Raw genomic sequence first — 16952 nt, forward strand, 5'->3', positions numbered from 1 at the left:
GTGTCGGACCCCCGCAGATCATGTACTGATAACTTATCCGGTGATAGGTCATCAGTTGTCAGAAGGTGGAAAACCCCTTTAATGCTAGTAGGAGTATTATTATTTGCTAACTCTAGTAGTAGTAGTAGTAGCAGTAGCAGTAGCAGCAGCAGCAGCAGTAGCAGTAGCAGTAGCAGTAGTAGCAGTAGCAGTAGTAGCAGTAGCAGTAGCAGCAGCAGCAGCAGCAGTAGTAGTAGTATCATTCTTTCTTCCACAGATTGTCTGTTGCTGTCCTGGCTACTGTTCTCTGTGTTCTCTCTAATCAAATGGCATGAGATTTGCTAGTAAAGTTGGCCACCGACATAGGATAGCGACCATGGTACAGTAGCGGACAGCGGTCCCAATTTACTTATGAATATGCGTGTTTGGCTTGGCCAATTGTATTGGATAGATCTTACTTATCTACATGAGAAACCATAGGATTGCACAGAAAAAAAAATTAAACCTAAGCTCAATGGGAAACACCGGTAAAAATCCAATGTCTATGGCAAGCTTAAACTTACTATTGCGCAGAGAGCCCCATTCTTTTATATATAGGACAACCTAGGATCAGGGCCAGCCTTAGGATAGATAGCGCCCCGTGTAAAATTATCTTTCAGCGCTCCACCCCCCACACACAGTATAATGCCCCCTCCCCTGGCTGCCATACACAGCCCCCCTTGTAGATAGTGCCCCCCTGTAGATTGTACCATAAGGCCTCCCAGTAGACAGTGCCATAATCCCCACCTCCCCCATGTAGACAGTGCCATACAGCCCCCCACCGCCCCCTTGTAGACAGTGCCCCCAAACAAACAAAAAATTGTACTCACCTAGGCCCCGTTCCCACGACAAACTGAGCTGCTCCACGACGGGATCCTTGCATAGGCTGGCGTGATCCTGTAGTCTAATACAGAGTTTCCCTAAATTTTTGGACTCGAGTCTCCCCATGAAAAATAAAATAGACAGAAAATGGCTAAAAACAAGCACTATACTCTTAGGGTATGTTCAAACAGCGTTTTTTGTAAGGCAAAAAAAAACCCTTCAGAAATTTTGAAGCAGATTTTGAATTGACAGCATTGTTTGACCTTTTTTTTTTTGCGTTTTTTTTTTTAGGCCGTCGAAGCTAATGCAAAAGCTGCAGGTAAAAAAAGCTCCAAACAAGCGCCACAGCCATTTTCTGCTTCCTATTAATTTCAAATGGAAGCTAATTGAAGACTAGCAGCCCCCCCCCCACTCACAGTAAAATGACCATCAGCCCCCACTTACAGATTCCCCCTGTAGATAGTGCCACTCACAGTTTCCCCCTGTAGATAGTGCCACACACCCCCTGTAGATGGTGCCACAAAGCCCCCTTGTAGGTAGTGCCACACCCCCCCTGTAGGTAGTGCCACACACCCCCCTTGTAGGTAATGCCACACATACCCCAGTAGATAGTGCCACACAGCCCCCTGTAGATAGTGCCACGCAGCCCCCTTGTAGGTAGTGCCATACAGCCCCCTTATAGGTAGTGCCACACAGCCCCCTTGTAGGTAGTGCCACACAGCCCCCTTGTAGGTAGTGCCACACAGCCCCCTCCTAGGTAGTGCTACACAGCCCCCTCGTAGGTACTGCCACACAGCCCCCTTGTAGCTAGTGTCACACAGCCCAGTTGTAAGTGCCACACAGCCCACTTGTAGATAGCACCCCCCCTTCCTGTAGATAGCACCACTGTAACTCCCTGAAGGAGGGAATCCGCCTGTGGCTGGGGATTCCGCTCCTGGAGCGCTCCGCTTGATGTCTCTGTCAATATATGGACAGTAACATCATGGACAACTCCGCTGTGACCGGAGATTCCACTCCAGGAGAAGCCCCTGTCGTCAGTGTCCATTTATGGATAGTGACGTCAAGGGCTCCTCCTGGAGTGGAATTCCCGGTCACAGATTCGGTAACTCTGTGGACGGGGATTCCGCTTCAGGAGCTGCCCCTGATGTCACTGTTCATATATGGACAGAGACATCAAGCGCTCCGTCCAGGAGCGGAATCCCCGGCCACACGGAGATTCCGCTCCTTCAGGGAGCTACAGTGGGGCTAGTAGATAGCAGAGCAGGGAGATACCTGCCGACAGGCGGCACAGTCGCCCTCATGCCCGGTGTTGCTGCTAGCAGCCGCTGGGGTAGCGACGTCACTGAGTAAAGAATGGCCCGGGCGGAAAGGCAGCTGTTGAGTCCGCGGGCCCGGGCGAATCTCAAACAAGCAGGGTTAAGGGAGCCAGCGCAGCGTCCCCTTCCACCTGCCGGAGTGATGCTCCCTGTGCAATGGCACGGGTCGCACACCCCTAAGGCCGGCTTTGCCTAGGATGGTATTTTTACATTTCTAGAGAGAGTTAATAAAACATGTTCAAAAGATTTCTTTGGTCAAACATGAACTTTTCTAGTATAACTTACCTTTGTTCTACATAGTAGTTTGTATACATGTAGTCATGTATTTTATGACTACATCATAGTATATACGGTTGAGTGATCAGATGCATTTATGATAGTTCCTCAAAAGGTCTTGACCTTTAGGCAACCTCAGACAATCATAAGGCTTCAACATATGGTATGACAAAACAGTATAGACAGGGTCAAATCTCCAGCTGGCACTGCCCCAGACAGCGACTCTGCCCTAAATTAGCAATATAGTAGTAGTATTCCAGGCCCCTATCCCCTTCCCACCACACACATACACACTATTTCCTGAAGCAAATAAAAGTAGTAAGTAGGTAAATAGCAGCTGGCAAAAGAAGAGATAACAAGCATAGAACCACTGTGATGTCCTAAGGCACTACTGTCCTGTAGAAGTTCCTTGCTGCCTATATCTTGAATTCAGATCCATACACTATGATGAATGTTTTGTTGCCTTCATTGCATAATTGGCACCAAGTACTTTTATTACATGCATGCAAGCTTCAAAATCATGTTATGTATATGTGATTTCAGGTTTGTTCAGTTGTGTATTTATCTTGTGAACTTTGTACTACTGACTATGAGCGCTTCTATCATACAATATATACAGTACAATAAAGGCATTTTCATCTAACCATGTACCAGGGCACTCTGCACTCTGCCCTCAACCTTCCATACCCCAGCTGCACTGTATGCGAGTCCACTCCTTCTCACCAACTCTCCTATGTGCGAAATCACTCCTTCTCCAGCTCTTCTGCGTGACAGACTACTCCCACTATCCTTCAACCCTTTTAGGATATGTACTACCATTCAAATAAAAAAAAAGTCTCCCATTGCAACCGTTTCCTCAAACTTGTTGGTGTGGTTAACATTAGAGTAAAACATTTTTTCTCAACAAATACTGTGGAGCAGCACGAACGCCACTGTATGGGACCAGTGTCGCACCAATCCTTCAGATAATCCCAATCTGAATATTAATGCTCTTAATTCTGTAGTAGGATAGCATTCATGTCTGGATAAATGCACTCTTCCTTTATTGTGCAAACATCTTACATAACTGTGTTTTGTCCCATAGCAGCCCTCAGACCTTGCTCAAGCTTGGGCTCTCTCTGGTTTGAAAAAGATCTGACTACTGCTATAAACCAAAACATTGCTATGTAAGGTGTTTGCACACTAAGGGTTTCTTCACATCTGCGCTAGGACTCTGTTCAGACGTTCTGTCTGAGCCTTCCATCGGAACGGAGCCTTGACAGACACAAACGGAAACCATAGGTTTCCGTTTCCATCACCATTGATTTCAATGGTGACGGATCCAGTGCCAATGGTTTCCATTTGTGTCAGATGTGCAAGTGTTCCGTCATTTTGACGGAATCGATACCATAGTTGACTACGCTATTTTGATAGCTATTTTTAAAGTCAACTACGCTTTTGCGCTTTGTAGGCCGTGCTCCCATACTTTGTATGGGAGAATGGGCCGAAAATCCGGGCTGCGGCATGATGCTTTATTGTGTAGGATTCTGTTGACCGTACCTGCATGTTTGATTTCTCTAGTTGTCCTCTGCATCCGGCACTCTATCGAGGTTGTATTAAAACCACAAAAGTTGATGTGATGGTCCCATGGGTGCCAGCTCCAATACTCCCTACCGACCATTATGAAGAATACAAGGAGCAGTGAATCTCAAGTAAACAGGCTAAATCTCAATATCACAGATAATTTATATTTCATGGCTTGCTAGCCGGGTCAAATTAGATTGGATCATACATGGAGAAGAGCTTGAGCTACCACCTGATCTCTGGCGTGTGTGTGTGTGGTGTGTGTGTGTGTGTGTGTGTGTGTGTGTGTGTGTAAGGGGGGTTGGGGGGTTGGACACTATGTGTTTGCATTATTCCTTCAAGAAGTGTCTACTTTATTCATCTGAATCCATAAATGTGTTCCATTCCCAACATGGCACTATGAATATATCTGGTATATCTATTGCATGTGTACATCCAGAAAATGAGTTTACAAAATTGGAAACCCCCTTTAAAAATCTTTATAATAAATGAAACAACATGCTTTCAAGTATACACATTGTGTATTGTTCATCATTTTCAAAATTATAAACTCATATTACTTTTGAAACAATCAATAACTTAGTTTTTAAATATAGATATATTATAATGTGTCCTCCAGACGTCAACATTGTCTCTCTTATATCCACAGGTTTTTTGTTTTTTTAACTCACCAAGGACGTGACCTTCATAAGTACAGAGTATCACTTTCTGTCCCATCTATCCTAATGGAGGCCTAGAACTTGTTTCTCAGTTCAGTCTGGTGGCAGATATGATTTATATGTTGCTGCGTCTCAGCAGGGGACAGTAATGGAAAATTAAAAATTGTGTTCAACCTATGTACTTTTTGTATGTCTGACACTAAGAACCCACAATAAAGCCCCATGCACATGGCCGTTATTTTGATCCGCAATTACAGACCGTAATTGCGGATCAAAGTACGGACCCATTCATTTCTATTGCCCACAGGCACCTTCCCGTATATTTATGAGAAGGTGTCCGGGCCGTAGAAACGATCCGCAAAAAATAGGACATGTCCTATTTTTTTATTTTATGGACCATGTTCCCATACTTTATAAGCACGGCCCGCAAATGCGGGTGACTGTCCATGGCCGTCCGTGCCTGTAATTAAGGACCGTGATTACAGAAACCGCCATGTGCAGGGGGCCTTAGCAAGTTGCAAAGTGTGTAAGCACCCAAAATGAAGTACAAACTATTTCTATCTGCTCCAAGGCTCCGATCACTGATGATAAACTCTGATTGTAACCTGCAGCAGCACGCCTATAACAGACCAAGCCTGTTGCAGCACAGCCTGCTATAACAGTCAGTCTAGAGAAGTGACTCCATAGTGGATACACCCTACTACAGTGCCAGCAAAACAATGCCATCTGCAACAGTGACATGATAAAAAGGCAGCATCTAACAGTCACCCTATAACAAAAACAGCTTGTAAGTGTGGTAGGAAGGAATCTGTGACAGAGGAGTAGCGTAGATGCACCACATGCAGCCCTGTTGCCTGCGAAGCGTACACCCTAGGGTTCACGTATTACAGGTTGAGAAATTAACATCCTTAACGACTCATTATTATTATTATTATTATTATTATTATTATTATCATCAGTATTTATCCATTACTGTAACTGCAAACACATCACATACCATTACAGAATCCTAGAAACCCTTCTTGAATGTTCTGTAGGCTGTGGTGGAACTACAAGCAACCACTTTTTGTTGACCATCATTTGCCCACATGTACAGAAGTGGTAGCATGCAGTTTTATCTGTTGTAACATGACCGTGGGATAAACAGAGTACGGTTTCGTAACCCTTAAAACAATAACTGCGTGTGACATTCCCAACTCCTTAAAGCTACCCCTTTACCTTTCTTCCACCAAATAATGACACTGAGACTTAGAGCTGGAATGAATTGGCCACAGCAGCTATTTTATTAACAAAACAGAAAAACAACGCATTAATAAATACCAATAAATATTAATAATCAACAAAATACCAAATAAATAACCATAACTTAATAACCTTTCCACGCAAACCCCCATTAAAACATCGTTCACGTGAAAACCCTACCCCTCCATACGGAAAATAGGGAAGGTCCTTGGAGCTAATAAGAAGGATCTGGCGCCATTCTGCCCATATCTGTATTTTTACCCCCAACCGTCCTGCAACAGGCTCAGGGGCACCATGCGAACCGCAGATGGCTAAAGCATTTCTATTTTGCTCCCCGGGACCCCACCCAGCAGGAGCCCATATAAGCCAGATTCCCCACCATGTATAATCTGGGAGGGACCATCACCAGTATGAATTCCTCCCCCACTAATTTTAACCAACTCCAAGGACCCCCCAAAACCCGCCATACGCTGCCATGACACCTGCCTTACAACCCGGACCCCTAGAACATAACCCCCAAAAAACAACAAATAGGGAGGGAGGGTGGGACAACTGCTCCTTCCTGTGTTTCCGGACAGACTGGCGCTCAAACCAGCGCGCCGCCTATCCACCCCGTGTCCCAGCTCCTCCCCTTGCTGTTTCCCCAGGTCATGTGGCCTCCTCTTATGCCCGGGGCTCAGGTCCAGCAATTCTATAGACTGTAGCTCTATGATACCCAGGCTGAAACAATGCCTACCCCACTGAATCGAAATACAGTTTGAGATTTAAAATAAAGCATAAACATCATGCAGCTAGTAGGAAGTCTGCTAAAAAAAAATAGAGGGGGCACAGAGGTTGCTGTTACCCTCTGGCCCTATTTCCTGACACAGGAAATACCAGTGATTAACATCTGCATTGTGACATCATTGTTTATTATCCCCGTACTGTGACATCACTTCATAAATTACCATACGGTGACATCACTCTGTTTAGTACTTCTGTACTGCGACATCACTGTTTATTATCACTGTGATATCACTGTTTTCATTATCCTTGTATTATGTTGTTTATTATCCCTGACTGTGATTCCACTGAGGTCCTTAGCATTCAGCTGTGACATCACTATGTTTATTATCCTTGTTCTGTAATATCACTTTGTGTACTGTGACATCACTATGTGCATTACCCTTGTATTATTCCCATACTGTGACATCAGGGTGTACAATATCCCTTTCCTATGATTTTACAGTGTTTATTATCCATGTACTGGGACATCACTGTGATTGTTATTTTTATTTGTGAGATCACTTGTGCATTATACATGTATTGTGATCAATGATTACCATGATTACTGTACGGTGACAGCCATGTGCTATGAAATGATTTTCTTTATGATCCCTGTACTGTGAAATCACAGTGTTTATTATCCCTGTGGTAAGATATCATTGTGTGCATTATCCATGTTCTGTGACATATCTGTAACAATTAGGCTGGATTCACACGAGCACATTACGTCCGTAATGGACGGAACGTATTTCGGCCGCTAATCCCGGACCGAACACACTGCAGGGAGCCGGGCTCCTAGCATCATAGTTATGTACGATGCTAGGAGTCCCTGCCTCGCTGCAGGACAGCTGTCCCGTACTGTATTCATGTTTTCAGTATGGGACAGTTGTCCTGCAACGAGGCAGGGACTCCTAGCATCGTACATAAGTATGATGCTAGGAGTCCGGCTCCCTGCAGTGTGTTCGGTCCGGGACTTCCGGCCGAAATACGTTCCGTCCATTACGGACATAACATGGTCGTGTGAATCCAGCCTTATGGTCCTCTTACACGGCCCGACATTGGCCGTGTACACGAGCACCGATCAACGAAACAGCTCGTTCATCAGTGATCGTTTGCTCCTTTCACAACGAGCAATGCATGGGGACGAGCAAACGTTACTACGATCGCTCCTCCTCATACATTTCTATCATGTCGGCAGCACATGATGTGCTGCCGACAACGATAATGTTTCATGCTGCATAAACTATATCAGCTGATCGGGAGCGAGCGATTATCAGCTGACTAGGAACGAGCATTCATATGAACGCTCATTTGCCCGCTAATTGGTCAGTGTAAAAGGGCATTTAGGCTGTGTTTACATCTGTGTCAGACGCTCCGTTAGGCATGCAGTGCTATTCTGTCCAGCTAAATGACAGAAACCATGACAAAAAACGTCTCAAACCCATTAAAGTCAATAGGCTCCATCGAGCGCCATTGGTGTCCATCATTTCACAGATCCGATGCTTTCGGTATTTTAGTTATTCTGCTTCTATGACAGAACAGAATGACAGAAATGAGAGTTCAGATGTGAACAGAGCCTTATTCCTGTGCAGTAACATCACTGTGTGCATTTATAGGGCTTTAAGTATATGAGGTGCAGAGGTTGCAGTTGCATTGTTAAGCTGCCGCCTGTTTCCCCAATGGTTTCTCTGTCACATAAAAGGGCACCAGTACTGTAAATCGCATGTAAAGTTTTGGGGGTAAGGCCTGTCACAAATGCGGAAGGTCCAGGAACTTTGTTATGTCTCTGCCTGCTTGTGCTACACGTTGGACAAGTATACCACACTATTTACGCTTTTTATAATCTGTCCCGCTCTATTGAATCGTCAAATAACTTTATTGCCATGCTAAGGACGACAGTGCCAAATAACATGGCGGAAGCAGTTGTTTTTTTAATTGGTTACTAAAGTAACCTAGCTGGGTATGGGGTAAACATGTCACCTGTAATTTTGCATTATGAGGACTAGGAAGAGGAGGATGGTAGTTAATCTTAGCAACTGCACTGGAATGTATATAAAGAGTTATTAAAGGAAGCCCTATTGGGTTTCAATGTCATTTTTACAGATGGTAATGCGTATTTTTAAGGTCCTCCGGCCTGTGTTATCATCACCCCTACCAGCTCCTCTTCATTCTCTGAATATTTATAGTAAAACAACAGAGATTTCATGTGTGGTCTGTTTAATGAAGGTTAGGCCACCCATTAAATATAGGTTACGGCTGGGGGACGATAGTCCTGGTCACTGTCAGTAGTAAAGACTCAACATAAATGAGATAAAGTAGAACCAAAAGATGCCTACTAATTTTTTAACATGCCCCTGAAGAATAAAAGCTGGAATTTGATTGGCTGCTATGAGCAATACCTCCATTACTTGCACTTTTATATAAATGAGTTTGTCTGTGTCCCCCCTCCCGCACCCAGCATTTATCCAACCTTTCTATTTAGGAAAAGCTGGGGACCCTTTTCTGGTTGTTGATCTGAAAGTTGAGTGATACGGCCTTGGAGATTCAGCTGTGTCACTGCCGGTAGCTGGGTCTGTTGCTAAGCAACACCCTGAACATATTTGGACTGCTCTTCAAAAAGCAGCAGGGACATAACATTATCCGCTCAGTGTCCTTTAAGGGACTTATTTAATGGTAGCTATAGGCACGAAGATTATGCCATTCATCGGAACATTATTTTAGTTTTGTGACCATAGAGGCCCCAAATATTGGAGGCACATGCACAGGGAGCTGTATTGGTGGGGTAGAGAACGCAACCTTAGTAAGACTGTGATAAAAATAAGGCTGGATTCACACGAGCGTGTGCATTTTGCGCGCGCAAAAGGTCCGAAAAAGGTCCGTGCGTCATCAGCATATGATGCGTGGCTTAGTGATTTTCGCGCAGCCGGCATCATTATGACTCTCAGTTTTTAAGTTTGTAAACAAAAATGCATGTGGTGCTTTTCTGTTTTCATTCATAGTTTTGATTACTGTAGCGCGCATCACGCGCGGCACACGGAAGTGCTGGGAATGCCTATAGACTTCAATGGGTGCGTGATGCGTGAAAAACAGGCAAATATAGGACATGTCGTGAGTTTTACGCAGCGGACATACGCTGCGTGAAAATCACTGACAGTCTGAACGGCCCTATTGACTAACATAAGTCCGTGCGACGCGCGTGAAAATCACTTGCATAGCACGGACGTATTATACGTTCGTCTGAATAAGCCCTTAGGCATACTAGGCATACAGTGTATTAGGTTTGCCCAGTGTTCATTTAAGGAATATTTCTTGATCCCTGCCAATTATTTCAGTACCATGAGTTTATGGATTATTATTGAAAGGTTATTCCCTTCTCAGCCCTTATTTATATTTTTTTTTTGTCCCCAATCAGTTCCCTAATAAAAATGATACAGATCAGTCTCTCCTAAATAAAAAGCCTACCATGTCTTCCACTTTTTTTTCTCCTCCATTTCCTCGTTCACTCCCCTCAGCGTTTCACTTCATGTGTCAATCAAGTGTTTTAACATGCGCTTTCCCACACAGTGTCTTCACGAAAACACAATGTGAAAACCCTGATAAGGGCTCGCCAGATTTGTGCCATGAGCAACAGTATAAAATGGTTCCAGGGCTACGGCACATACCCGGGAGCCATCTGATAGGCTTGCAAGAAGCTGTATAGAGGTGGCCGGGCACGTAGCTAATACACGTTTTAGCATGCGTGCTCCCGAGATCCCGTCCATTCTCACTGAAACATGTTGGGACAGAATGTCACAAGCACGGCCACACCGCAGTGGTGGTTGGAGCCATAGGCAACCACGCAGAAACAATTAAGGGGTCATAGGTGGAGTATCACCTGGATCTGCAAAACTACACCGCGTTCCAAATTATTATGCAAATGTTATTTTTCGTTGATTTTCCTAAATAGTCGATGCAAATGACAGTCAGTATAATCTTCAAGCCATCAGCCGTTGGAGTATAATGCAAATTTTATTGAACAAATCTCCTAATGATAACAGATTTTTTTTTAGAAGTAAAAAACTCAAAATGCCCTGTTTCAAATTATTATGCACAACAGAGATCAAAATATTTTAAAGGTTGTAAAGAGAACTAAAATGGTAATTTGTTGAATTTGCAGCATCAGGAGGTCATATTTACAGAAATCATAAGCTCTTACAATCAAAAAAAAACGTAACAGGCCAAGTTACATGTTAACATAGGACCCCTTCTTTGATATCACCTTCACAATTCTTGCATCCATTGAATTTGAGTATTTGGACAGTTTCTGCTTGAATATCTTTGCAGGATGTCAGAATAGCCTCCCAGAGCTTCTGTTTTGATGTGAACTGCCTCCCACCCTCATAGATATTTTGCTTGAGGATGCTCCAAAGGTTCTCAATAGGGTTGAGGTCAGGGGAACATGGGGGCCACACCATGAGTTTCTCTCCTTTTATGCCCATAGTAGCCAATGACACAGAGGTATTATTTGCAGCATGAGATGGTGCATTGTCATGCATGAAGATAAGGCACAGTTCTTTTTGTACCACGGAAGAAAGTGGTCAGTCATAAACTCTACGTACTTTGCAGAGGTCATTTTCACACTGTCAGGGACCCTAAAGGAGCCTACCAGCTCTCTCCCCATGATTCCAGCCCAAAACATGACTCCGCCACCTCCTTGCTGACGTCGCAGCCTTGTTGGGACATGGTGGTCATTCACCAACCATCCACTACTCCATCCATCTGGACCATCCAGGGTTGCACGGCACTCATCAGTAAACAACACGGTTTGAAAATTAGTCTTCATGTATTTCTGAGCCCACTGCAACCATTTCTGCTTGTGAGCATTGTTTAGGGGTGGCCGAATAATAGCTTTATGCACACTTGCAAACCTCTGGAGGATCCTACACCTTGAGGTTCGCGGGACTCCAGAGGCACCAGCGGCTTCAAATACCTGTTTGCTGCTTTGCAATGGCATTTTAGCAGCTGCTCTCCTAATCCTATTAATTTGTCTGTCAGAAACCTTCCTCATTATGCCTTTATCTGAACGAACCGGTCTGTGCTCTGAATCAGCCACAAATCTTTTCACAGTACGATGATCACGCCTAAGTTTTCTTGAAATATCCAATGTTTTCATACCTTGTCCAAGGTATTGCACTATTTCACGCTTTTCGGCAGCAGAGAGATTCTTTTTCTTTCCCATATTGCTTGAAACCTGTGGCCTGCTTAATAATGTGGACCGTCCTTCTTAAGTAGTTTTCCTTTGATTGGGCACACCTGGCAAACTAATTATCACAGGTGTCTTAGATTGATTACAATGATCCAAAGAGCCCTAAGACACAATACCATCCATGAGTTTAATTGAAAAGCTAATAATTAAATGTTTATGACACTTAAATACAATGTGCATAATAATTTGGAACACGGTGTATACTTTATTGGAAATTTAATGTATTTGGAAAAATGTATATCTTCGGGTTATCGGACAATTGAAGTAGGGTTAAAGAGGCTCTGTCACCAGATTATAAGTGCCCTATCTCCTACATAATGTGATCGGCGCTGTAATGTAGATTACAGCAGTGGTTTTTATTTAGAAAAACTATCATTTTTGACAGAGTTACGACCTATTTTAGCTTTATGCTAATGAGTTTCTTAATGCCCAACTGGGCTTGTTTTACTTTTTAAACAAGTTGGCGTTGTGGAGAGAAGTGTATGACGCTGACCAATCAGTGACCAATCAGCGTCATACACTTCTCCCCGTTCATTTACACAGCACATAGTAATCTTACTAGATCACTATGCGCAGCCACATACACACACACTAATGTTACTCAAGTGTCCTGACAATGAATAGGCATCACCTCCAGCCAGGACGTCATGTCTATTCACAATCCTGACACTTCGGTAACGTTTGTGTGAGATTTACAGCAAGGCAAGCCTAATCTTGCGAGATTACGCTATAAACTGTCATTTAAAACGAGATTACGATTGCCTTGCTGTAAATCACACACAAGCGTTACTGAAGTGTCAGGATTCTGAATACACATCACGTCCTGGCTGGAGGTGATGCCTATTCATTGTCAGGACACTTGAGTAACGTTAGTGTGTGTATGTGGCTGCACATAGTGATCTAGTAAGATCACTATGTGCTGTGTAAATGAATGGGGAGAAGTGTATGACGCTGATTGGTCACTGATTGGTCAGCGTCATACACTTCTCTCCACAACGCCCACTTGGTCAAAAAGTAAAACACGCTCAGTTGGGCATTAAGAAACTTATTAGCATAAAGTTAAAGTCGTTCATAACTAAATGATCGTTTTTCTAAATAAAAAACTGCTGTAATCTACATTACAGCACCGATCAGATTATGTAGAAGATAGGGCACTTATAATATGTCTAAAGTTCCTTTTACACAGGCCAATGATCAGGCAACATTTACAAACAGAACAAACATTTATATGAACGCTCGTTCCTGATCTTCGCTTGTTCCGATCAGCCGATGAATGAGCAAACCCTCGTTCATCATCTGATTGGCTTGTTCATGCGGCCAATAAAATGGTCGCTAGTCGTCAGCACATCTACCTGTGTAAACAGAAAGATGTACTGCCGACATGACAGAAATGTACGGGGACGAACAATCGTAGTAACGATCGATCGTCTCCATACATTACCGATCATAGCTCCTTGTGAAAAAAGCAAACGAGCGCCGATGGATGAGCTGTCTTGGTGGATCGGCACTCGTTTTCACGGCCCGTTATAGTACCTTACATCTTAGGCAGCATTAGTAAATCTTCCCTATTATATTTAGCCTGGTCCCTTATCTGTGTACTTAAAAATCTTCCTTCCTTATTTCTTTTTTTGTATATTCGGGAAACAGGCCACCCTGATTAAAAGTATCCTACGTCTATTTTTGGTAAATCAGTAAATAAGTGGGTAGGCTTCTTTATAGATTGAAGTTCAGTTTTGTTTGTTGAAATATTTGCTACAGGAAATTGATGTAGACTAAATAGACGTGGCTGTTCCTTTAAAAAAAACAAAAAAACAAAAAAAACTGGGATGCGTCGGCAGAACTGAAAGTAAAGATAGAGGGCGCTCCAGAGCTGTACAGTCCGTGTGGTGGAGAGAAAGAAATCTGTGACGCAGGCAGAGCAAGGTGGGCGGAGCTAGCTGGGAAGCCGTCTACTGCTCTGCTCTCTCTACAGACAGGCTGAGTCGGTGACACGGGATCGATCCCCTCCTCTGGATGTTATCTGCCCCTGGCCTGGGGGGCTCATCGAGAAATCCCTAGCATCTCAGAGGGGTGTGCAGAATTCACCGACTGTTACAAGGAAAGGAAGCTGCGATCTCTCACTGGACACAGAAGAGGTGCATTCATGTACAGTACTGGCTGGGGGGCTCTATATAACCGGACTGGGGGCATTTAAATAGCAAGAAACCAAGCAAGCAGATGTGGATTCCCTTTAAAAATCCAACAAGGGGCTCACAATAACTGGGACTAATGATTGTTTGGATGCAGGAATAATACAGATGCTGCTCTCCTCCGCTCTCTTGACATTACAAGGACCCTAAAGACTAAGAATTAGCATTTTTCTTTGTGCAAATTTTATTTTATAAATTCAGATTTCCTGGAATCTTAACCAATACCTGCTGAAAAAAAAAGGAATCTACCAAAATATAATTATAAAATATTGATCCTCTACATCAATCAGGAAGGGCGTTGTGCATTCTGTATTGTTGGCATGCTCAACCTAACGTAAATATTTTATATGAAATCTATTTTTATTTATGATCTGACCTGTTTTTATACCGTCTGACATTTCGACAAGCTCCGTTCAGTTGATTTGCAATTGAAAAGGCTTTTTTTTTTTTTAATTAAAAGAGAAAAGAGAGAGGTTGTAAATGTAAAAAAAAAAAAAAAGCTACTTTTTACATTATTGGGATAGGGAAATAGATATATTTTATTAAAGGGATTAAGAAACAAGATGGCTGAAGGTAACTGGGTTTTTTTTATCTAGTGATATTGCAAAAAGATACAGAGATCGGCTTAAAGTTTCCTTGATCCAGCTGAATTAATCTATAAATAAAAGGGGCATAGTAAGGGGGCGTCTGGATTTAGGTATTATTCATATAGCTTTTACCCTTTTTTTATTCTTGTTTGCTTTGGCAAGTTTCGAAACGAGAACTTGAATATTCATGGTAAGGGTGACATTCTTTAGGAACTAAATGTGTTAATTTTCTGTGACTGTCTCCCTCATTGGCCCCACTGTCACTGCCCTTGCAGATTGGATGTAAAATCAGAAATAGCTTTCATGTCAGGAGGAGGGAGACTGGCGGGGGAGGGCTGTGATTAGCTGTTGAGAAATTCCTTTTCAGTTTGATCAAGGCATGCAAAGCCTAATCCACTGATCACAATCCCACTCTTTTATTTTTCTCCGTTTTATTTTGCATTTCGATTTTTCCTACCAGGCTCGCTATGAAATAGAAGGTCCGTAGATAGGCTGAGTATACAGTCAGGGTACGTATTTTTTTTTGTATTCGGCTCAGAACGTAAAAGGCTTTTTTTTTTTTTCCTCTTATTTGCGAAACAAGGAAGAGGTGGGAGGGTTTTTCTCGCTCTAGGCTGGAATTTGAGCTGTGAGACTGAACTGTCTCTTTCAGAGCCCCATCCAGGATCACTCTCTATGGAAACAACCTCAAGAATTTGGTTGCTTGGTTAATTTCAAGGAAGGCTTCGTAGATTTGGTCGGTGAATCAACGCTCTCTTTTTTTTTTCTCCCTTATATTCTTTGTGTGTATTTTGAACAATTCCCTTATTACGGAATACGCGCTTTGAAGTTACTAGCTCATAAATAGATATCATTTTTAATTTTTTTTCCCTTTTTTTCATGAGCTGTGATTAAAAGGAAACCTCTATCGTTTTCCAACTTGTTTTTAAAGGAAAGCAGACGAAAATTTGATTGGTTGTACTCCACTCGATTTTGTAAACCGTGATACACGTTACACCGCCAAGCTGGAGATGTCGGAAAATTGGAAAAACTGTTTCGAAGAAGAGCTTATATGTCCTATATGTCTGCATGTGTTTGTTGAACCCGTTCAGCTTCCATGTAAGCACAATTTTTGCAGAGGTTGCATAAGTGAGGCCTGGGCAAAGGAAACAGGCCTAGTGAGGTGCCCTGAGTGCAACCAGGCCTATAATCAAAAGCCTAACCTCGAAAAGAACCTTAAGCTCACAAATATTGTTGAAAAATTTAATTTGCTTAATGTGGACAAACCACCATCTATCCTGCACTGTGTGTTCTGTAGAAGGGGGCCACCGCTGCCTGCCCAGAAGATCTGCTTGAGATGTGAAGCCCCATGCTGCCAGTCCCATGTGCAGACTCACCTGCAGCAGCCCTCTACTGCCCGAGGGCACCTCCTAGTAGAAGCCGAAGACGTTAGGGCCTGGAGTTGTCCACAACATAATGCTTACCGACTGTACCACTGTGAAGCGGAGCAGGTGGCAGTGTGCCAGTTCTGCTGCTACTATAGTGGTGCCCACCAAGGACATTCAGTGTGTGATGTGGAGATACGCAGAAATGAGATCAGAGTAAGTACCCTCTTAATTTAATCCACATTTTTTTTTATGCTATTTTATTTGTTTTAGATCTTTTCGCTATTTTATATAATAATGTGTAAATGATACATTACGTTCATCCTTTGAATTCTCTACTATTTGTATAGAGCGTTCAGGGAAGTGACCATCAAACTGTACTGGGCTTGTTTATAATAGGCTTTGGCTGGGATATTAAGTGGCCATTTTCTTGAATGACTATGTCCATAGCCCAACACTTGTCTAGAAACCAATTGGTGGACTCAGTAGGACATACCATGTTTGTGAATATTAGTTCATGTTATCTAAATAGAAGCCACCACTTACTATAGGTAAACTTTTTGTTTTTAACTATACCGCTCAGCTTCCATCATCGTTTTGACTAATAGCATTGGATTAGTAGAAGTGGCATAGTGCGTCATGATGAACATTTAGGAAATACATGATCACCGAGGCCTATGATAGCGCAAATCGTAAATATCGGCCTGTATGGCTTCCAAGTAGCCTTGAACACAGCCTAGAGGAAACTTAGGGAGGTCTTTAGGGGATGGGATTTATTTACTTACACAACACACAGATGCACAGTTGTACAATAATACTCTTTTGTTTTGACTTTTTTATGTTTTTTTTAAATAAAATATTTCCAAAATGTTTCGCTATTTACATCATTCTTGCAGATAATAAATG

General features: G+C 42.9%; 1 protein-coding gene across 1 annotated transcript in view; it reads left to right on the top strand.

The window, feature by feature from the left end:
- The first annotated feature begins 13845 nt into the window (after positions 1–13845).
- TRIM8 (tripartite motif containing 8) overlaps positions 13846–16952 on the top strand; it is a 70874-nt gene continuing 67767 nt past the window's right edge. Inside the window, exon 1 of the mRNA XM_075841070.1 lies at positions 13846–16262. Within this exon, the coding sequence (XP_075697185.1) occupies positions 15693–16262 (570 nt within the window). The 5' untranslated portion in view covers positions 13846–15692. The remainder of the gene's footprint in view (positions 16263–16952) is intronic.

This window comes from Rhinoderma darwinii, chromosome 11 (assembly GCF_050947455.1).
Source record: "Rhinoderma darwinii isolate aRhiDar2 chromosome 11, aRhiDar2.hap1, whole genome shotgun sequence".
Lineage (NCBI taxonomy): Eukaryota > Metazoa > Chordata > Amphibia > Anura > Rhinodermatidae > Rhinoderma > Rhinoderma darwinii.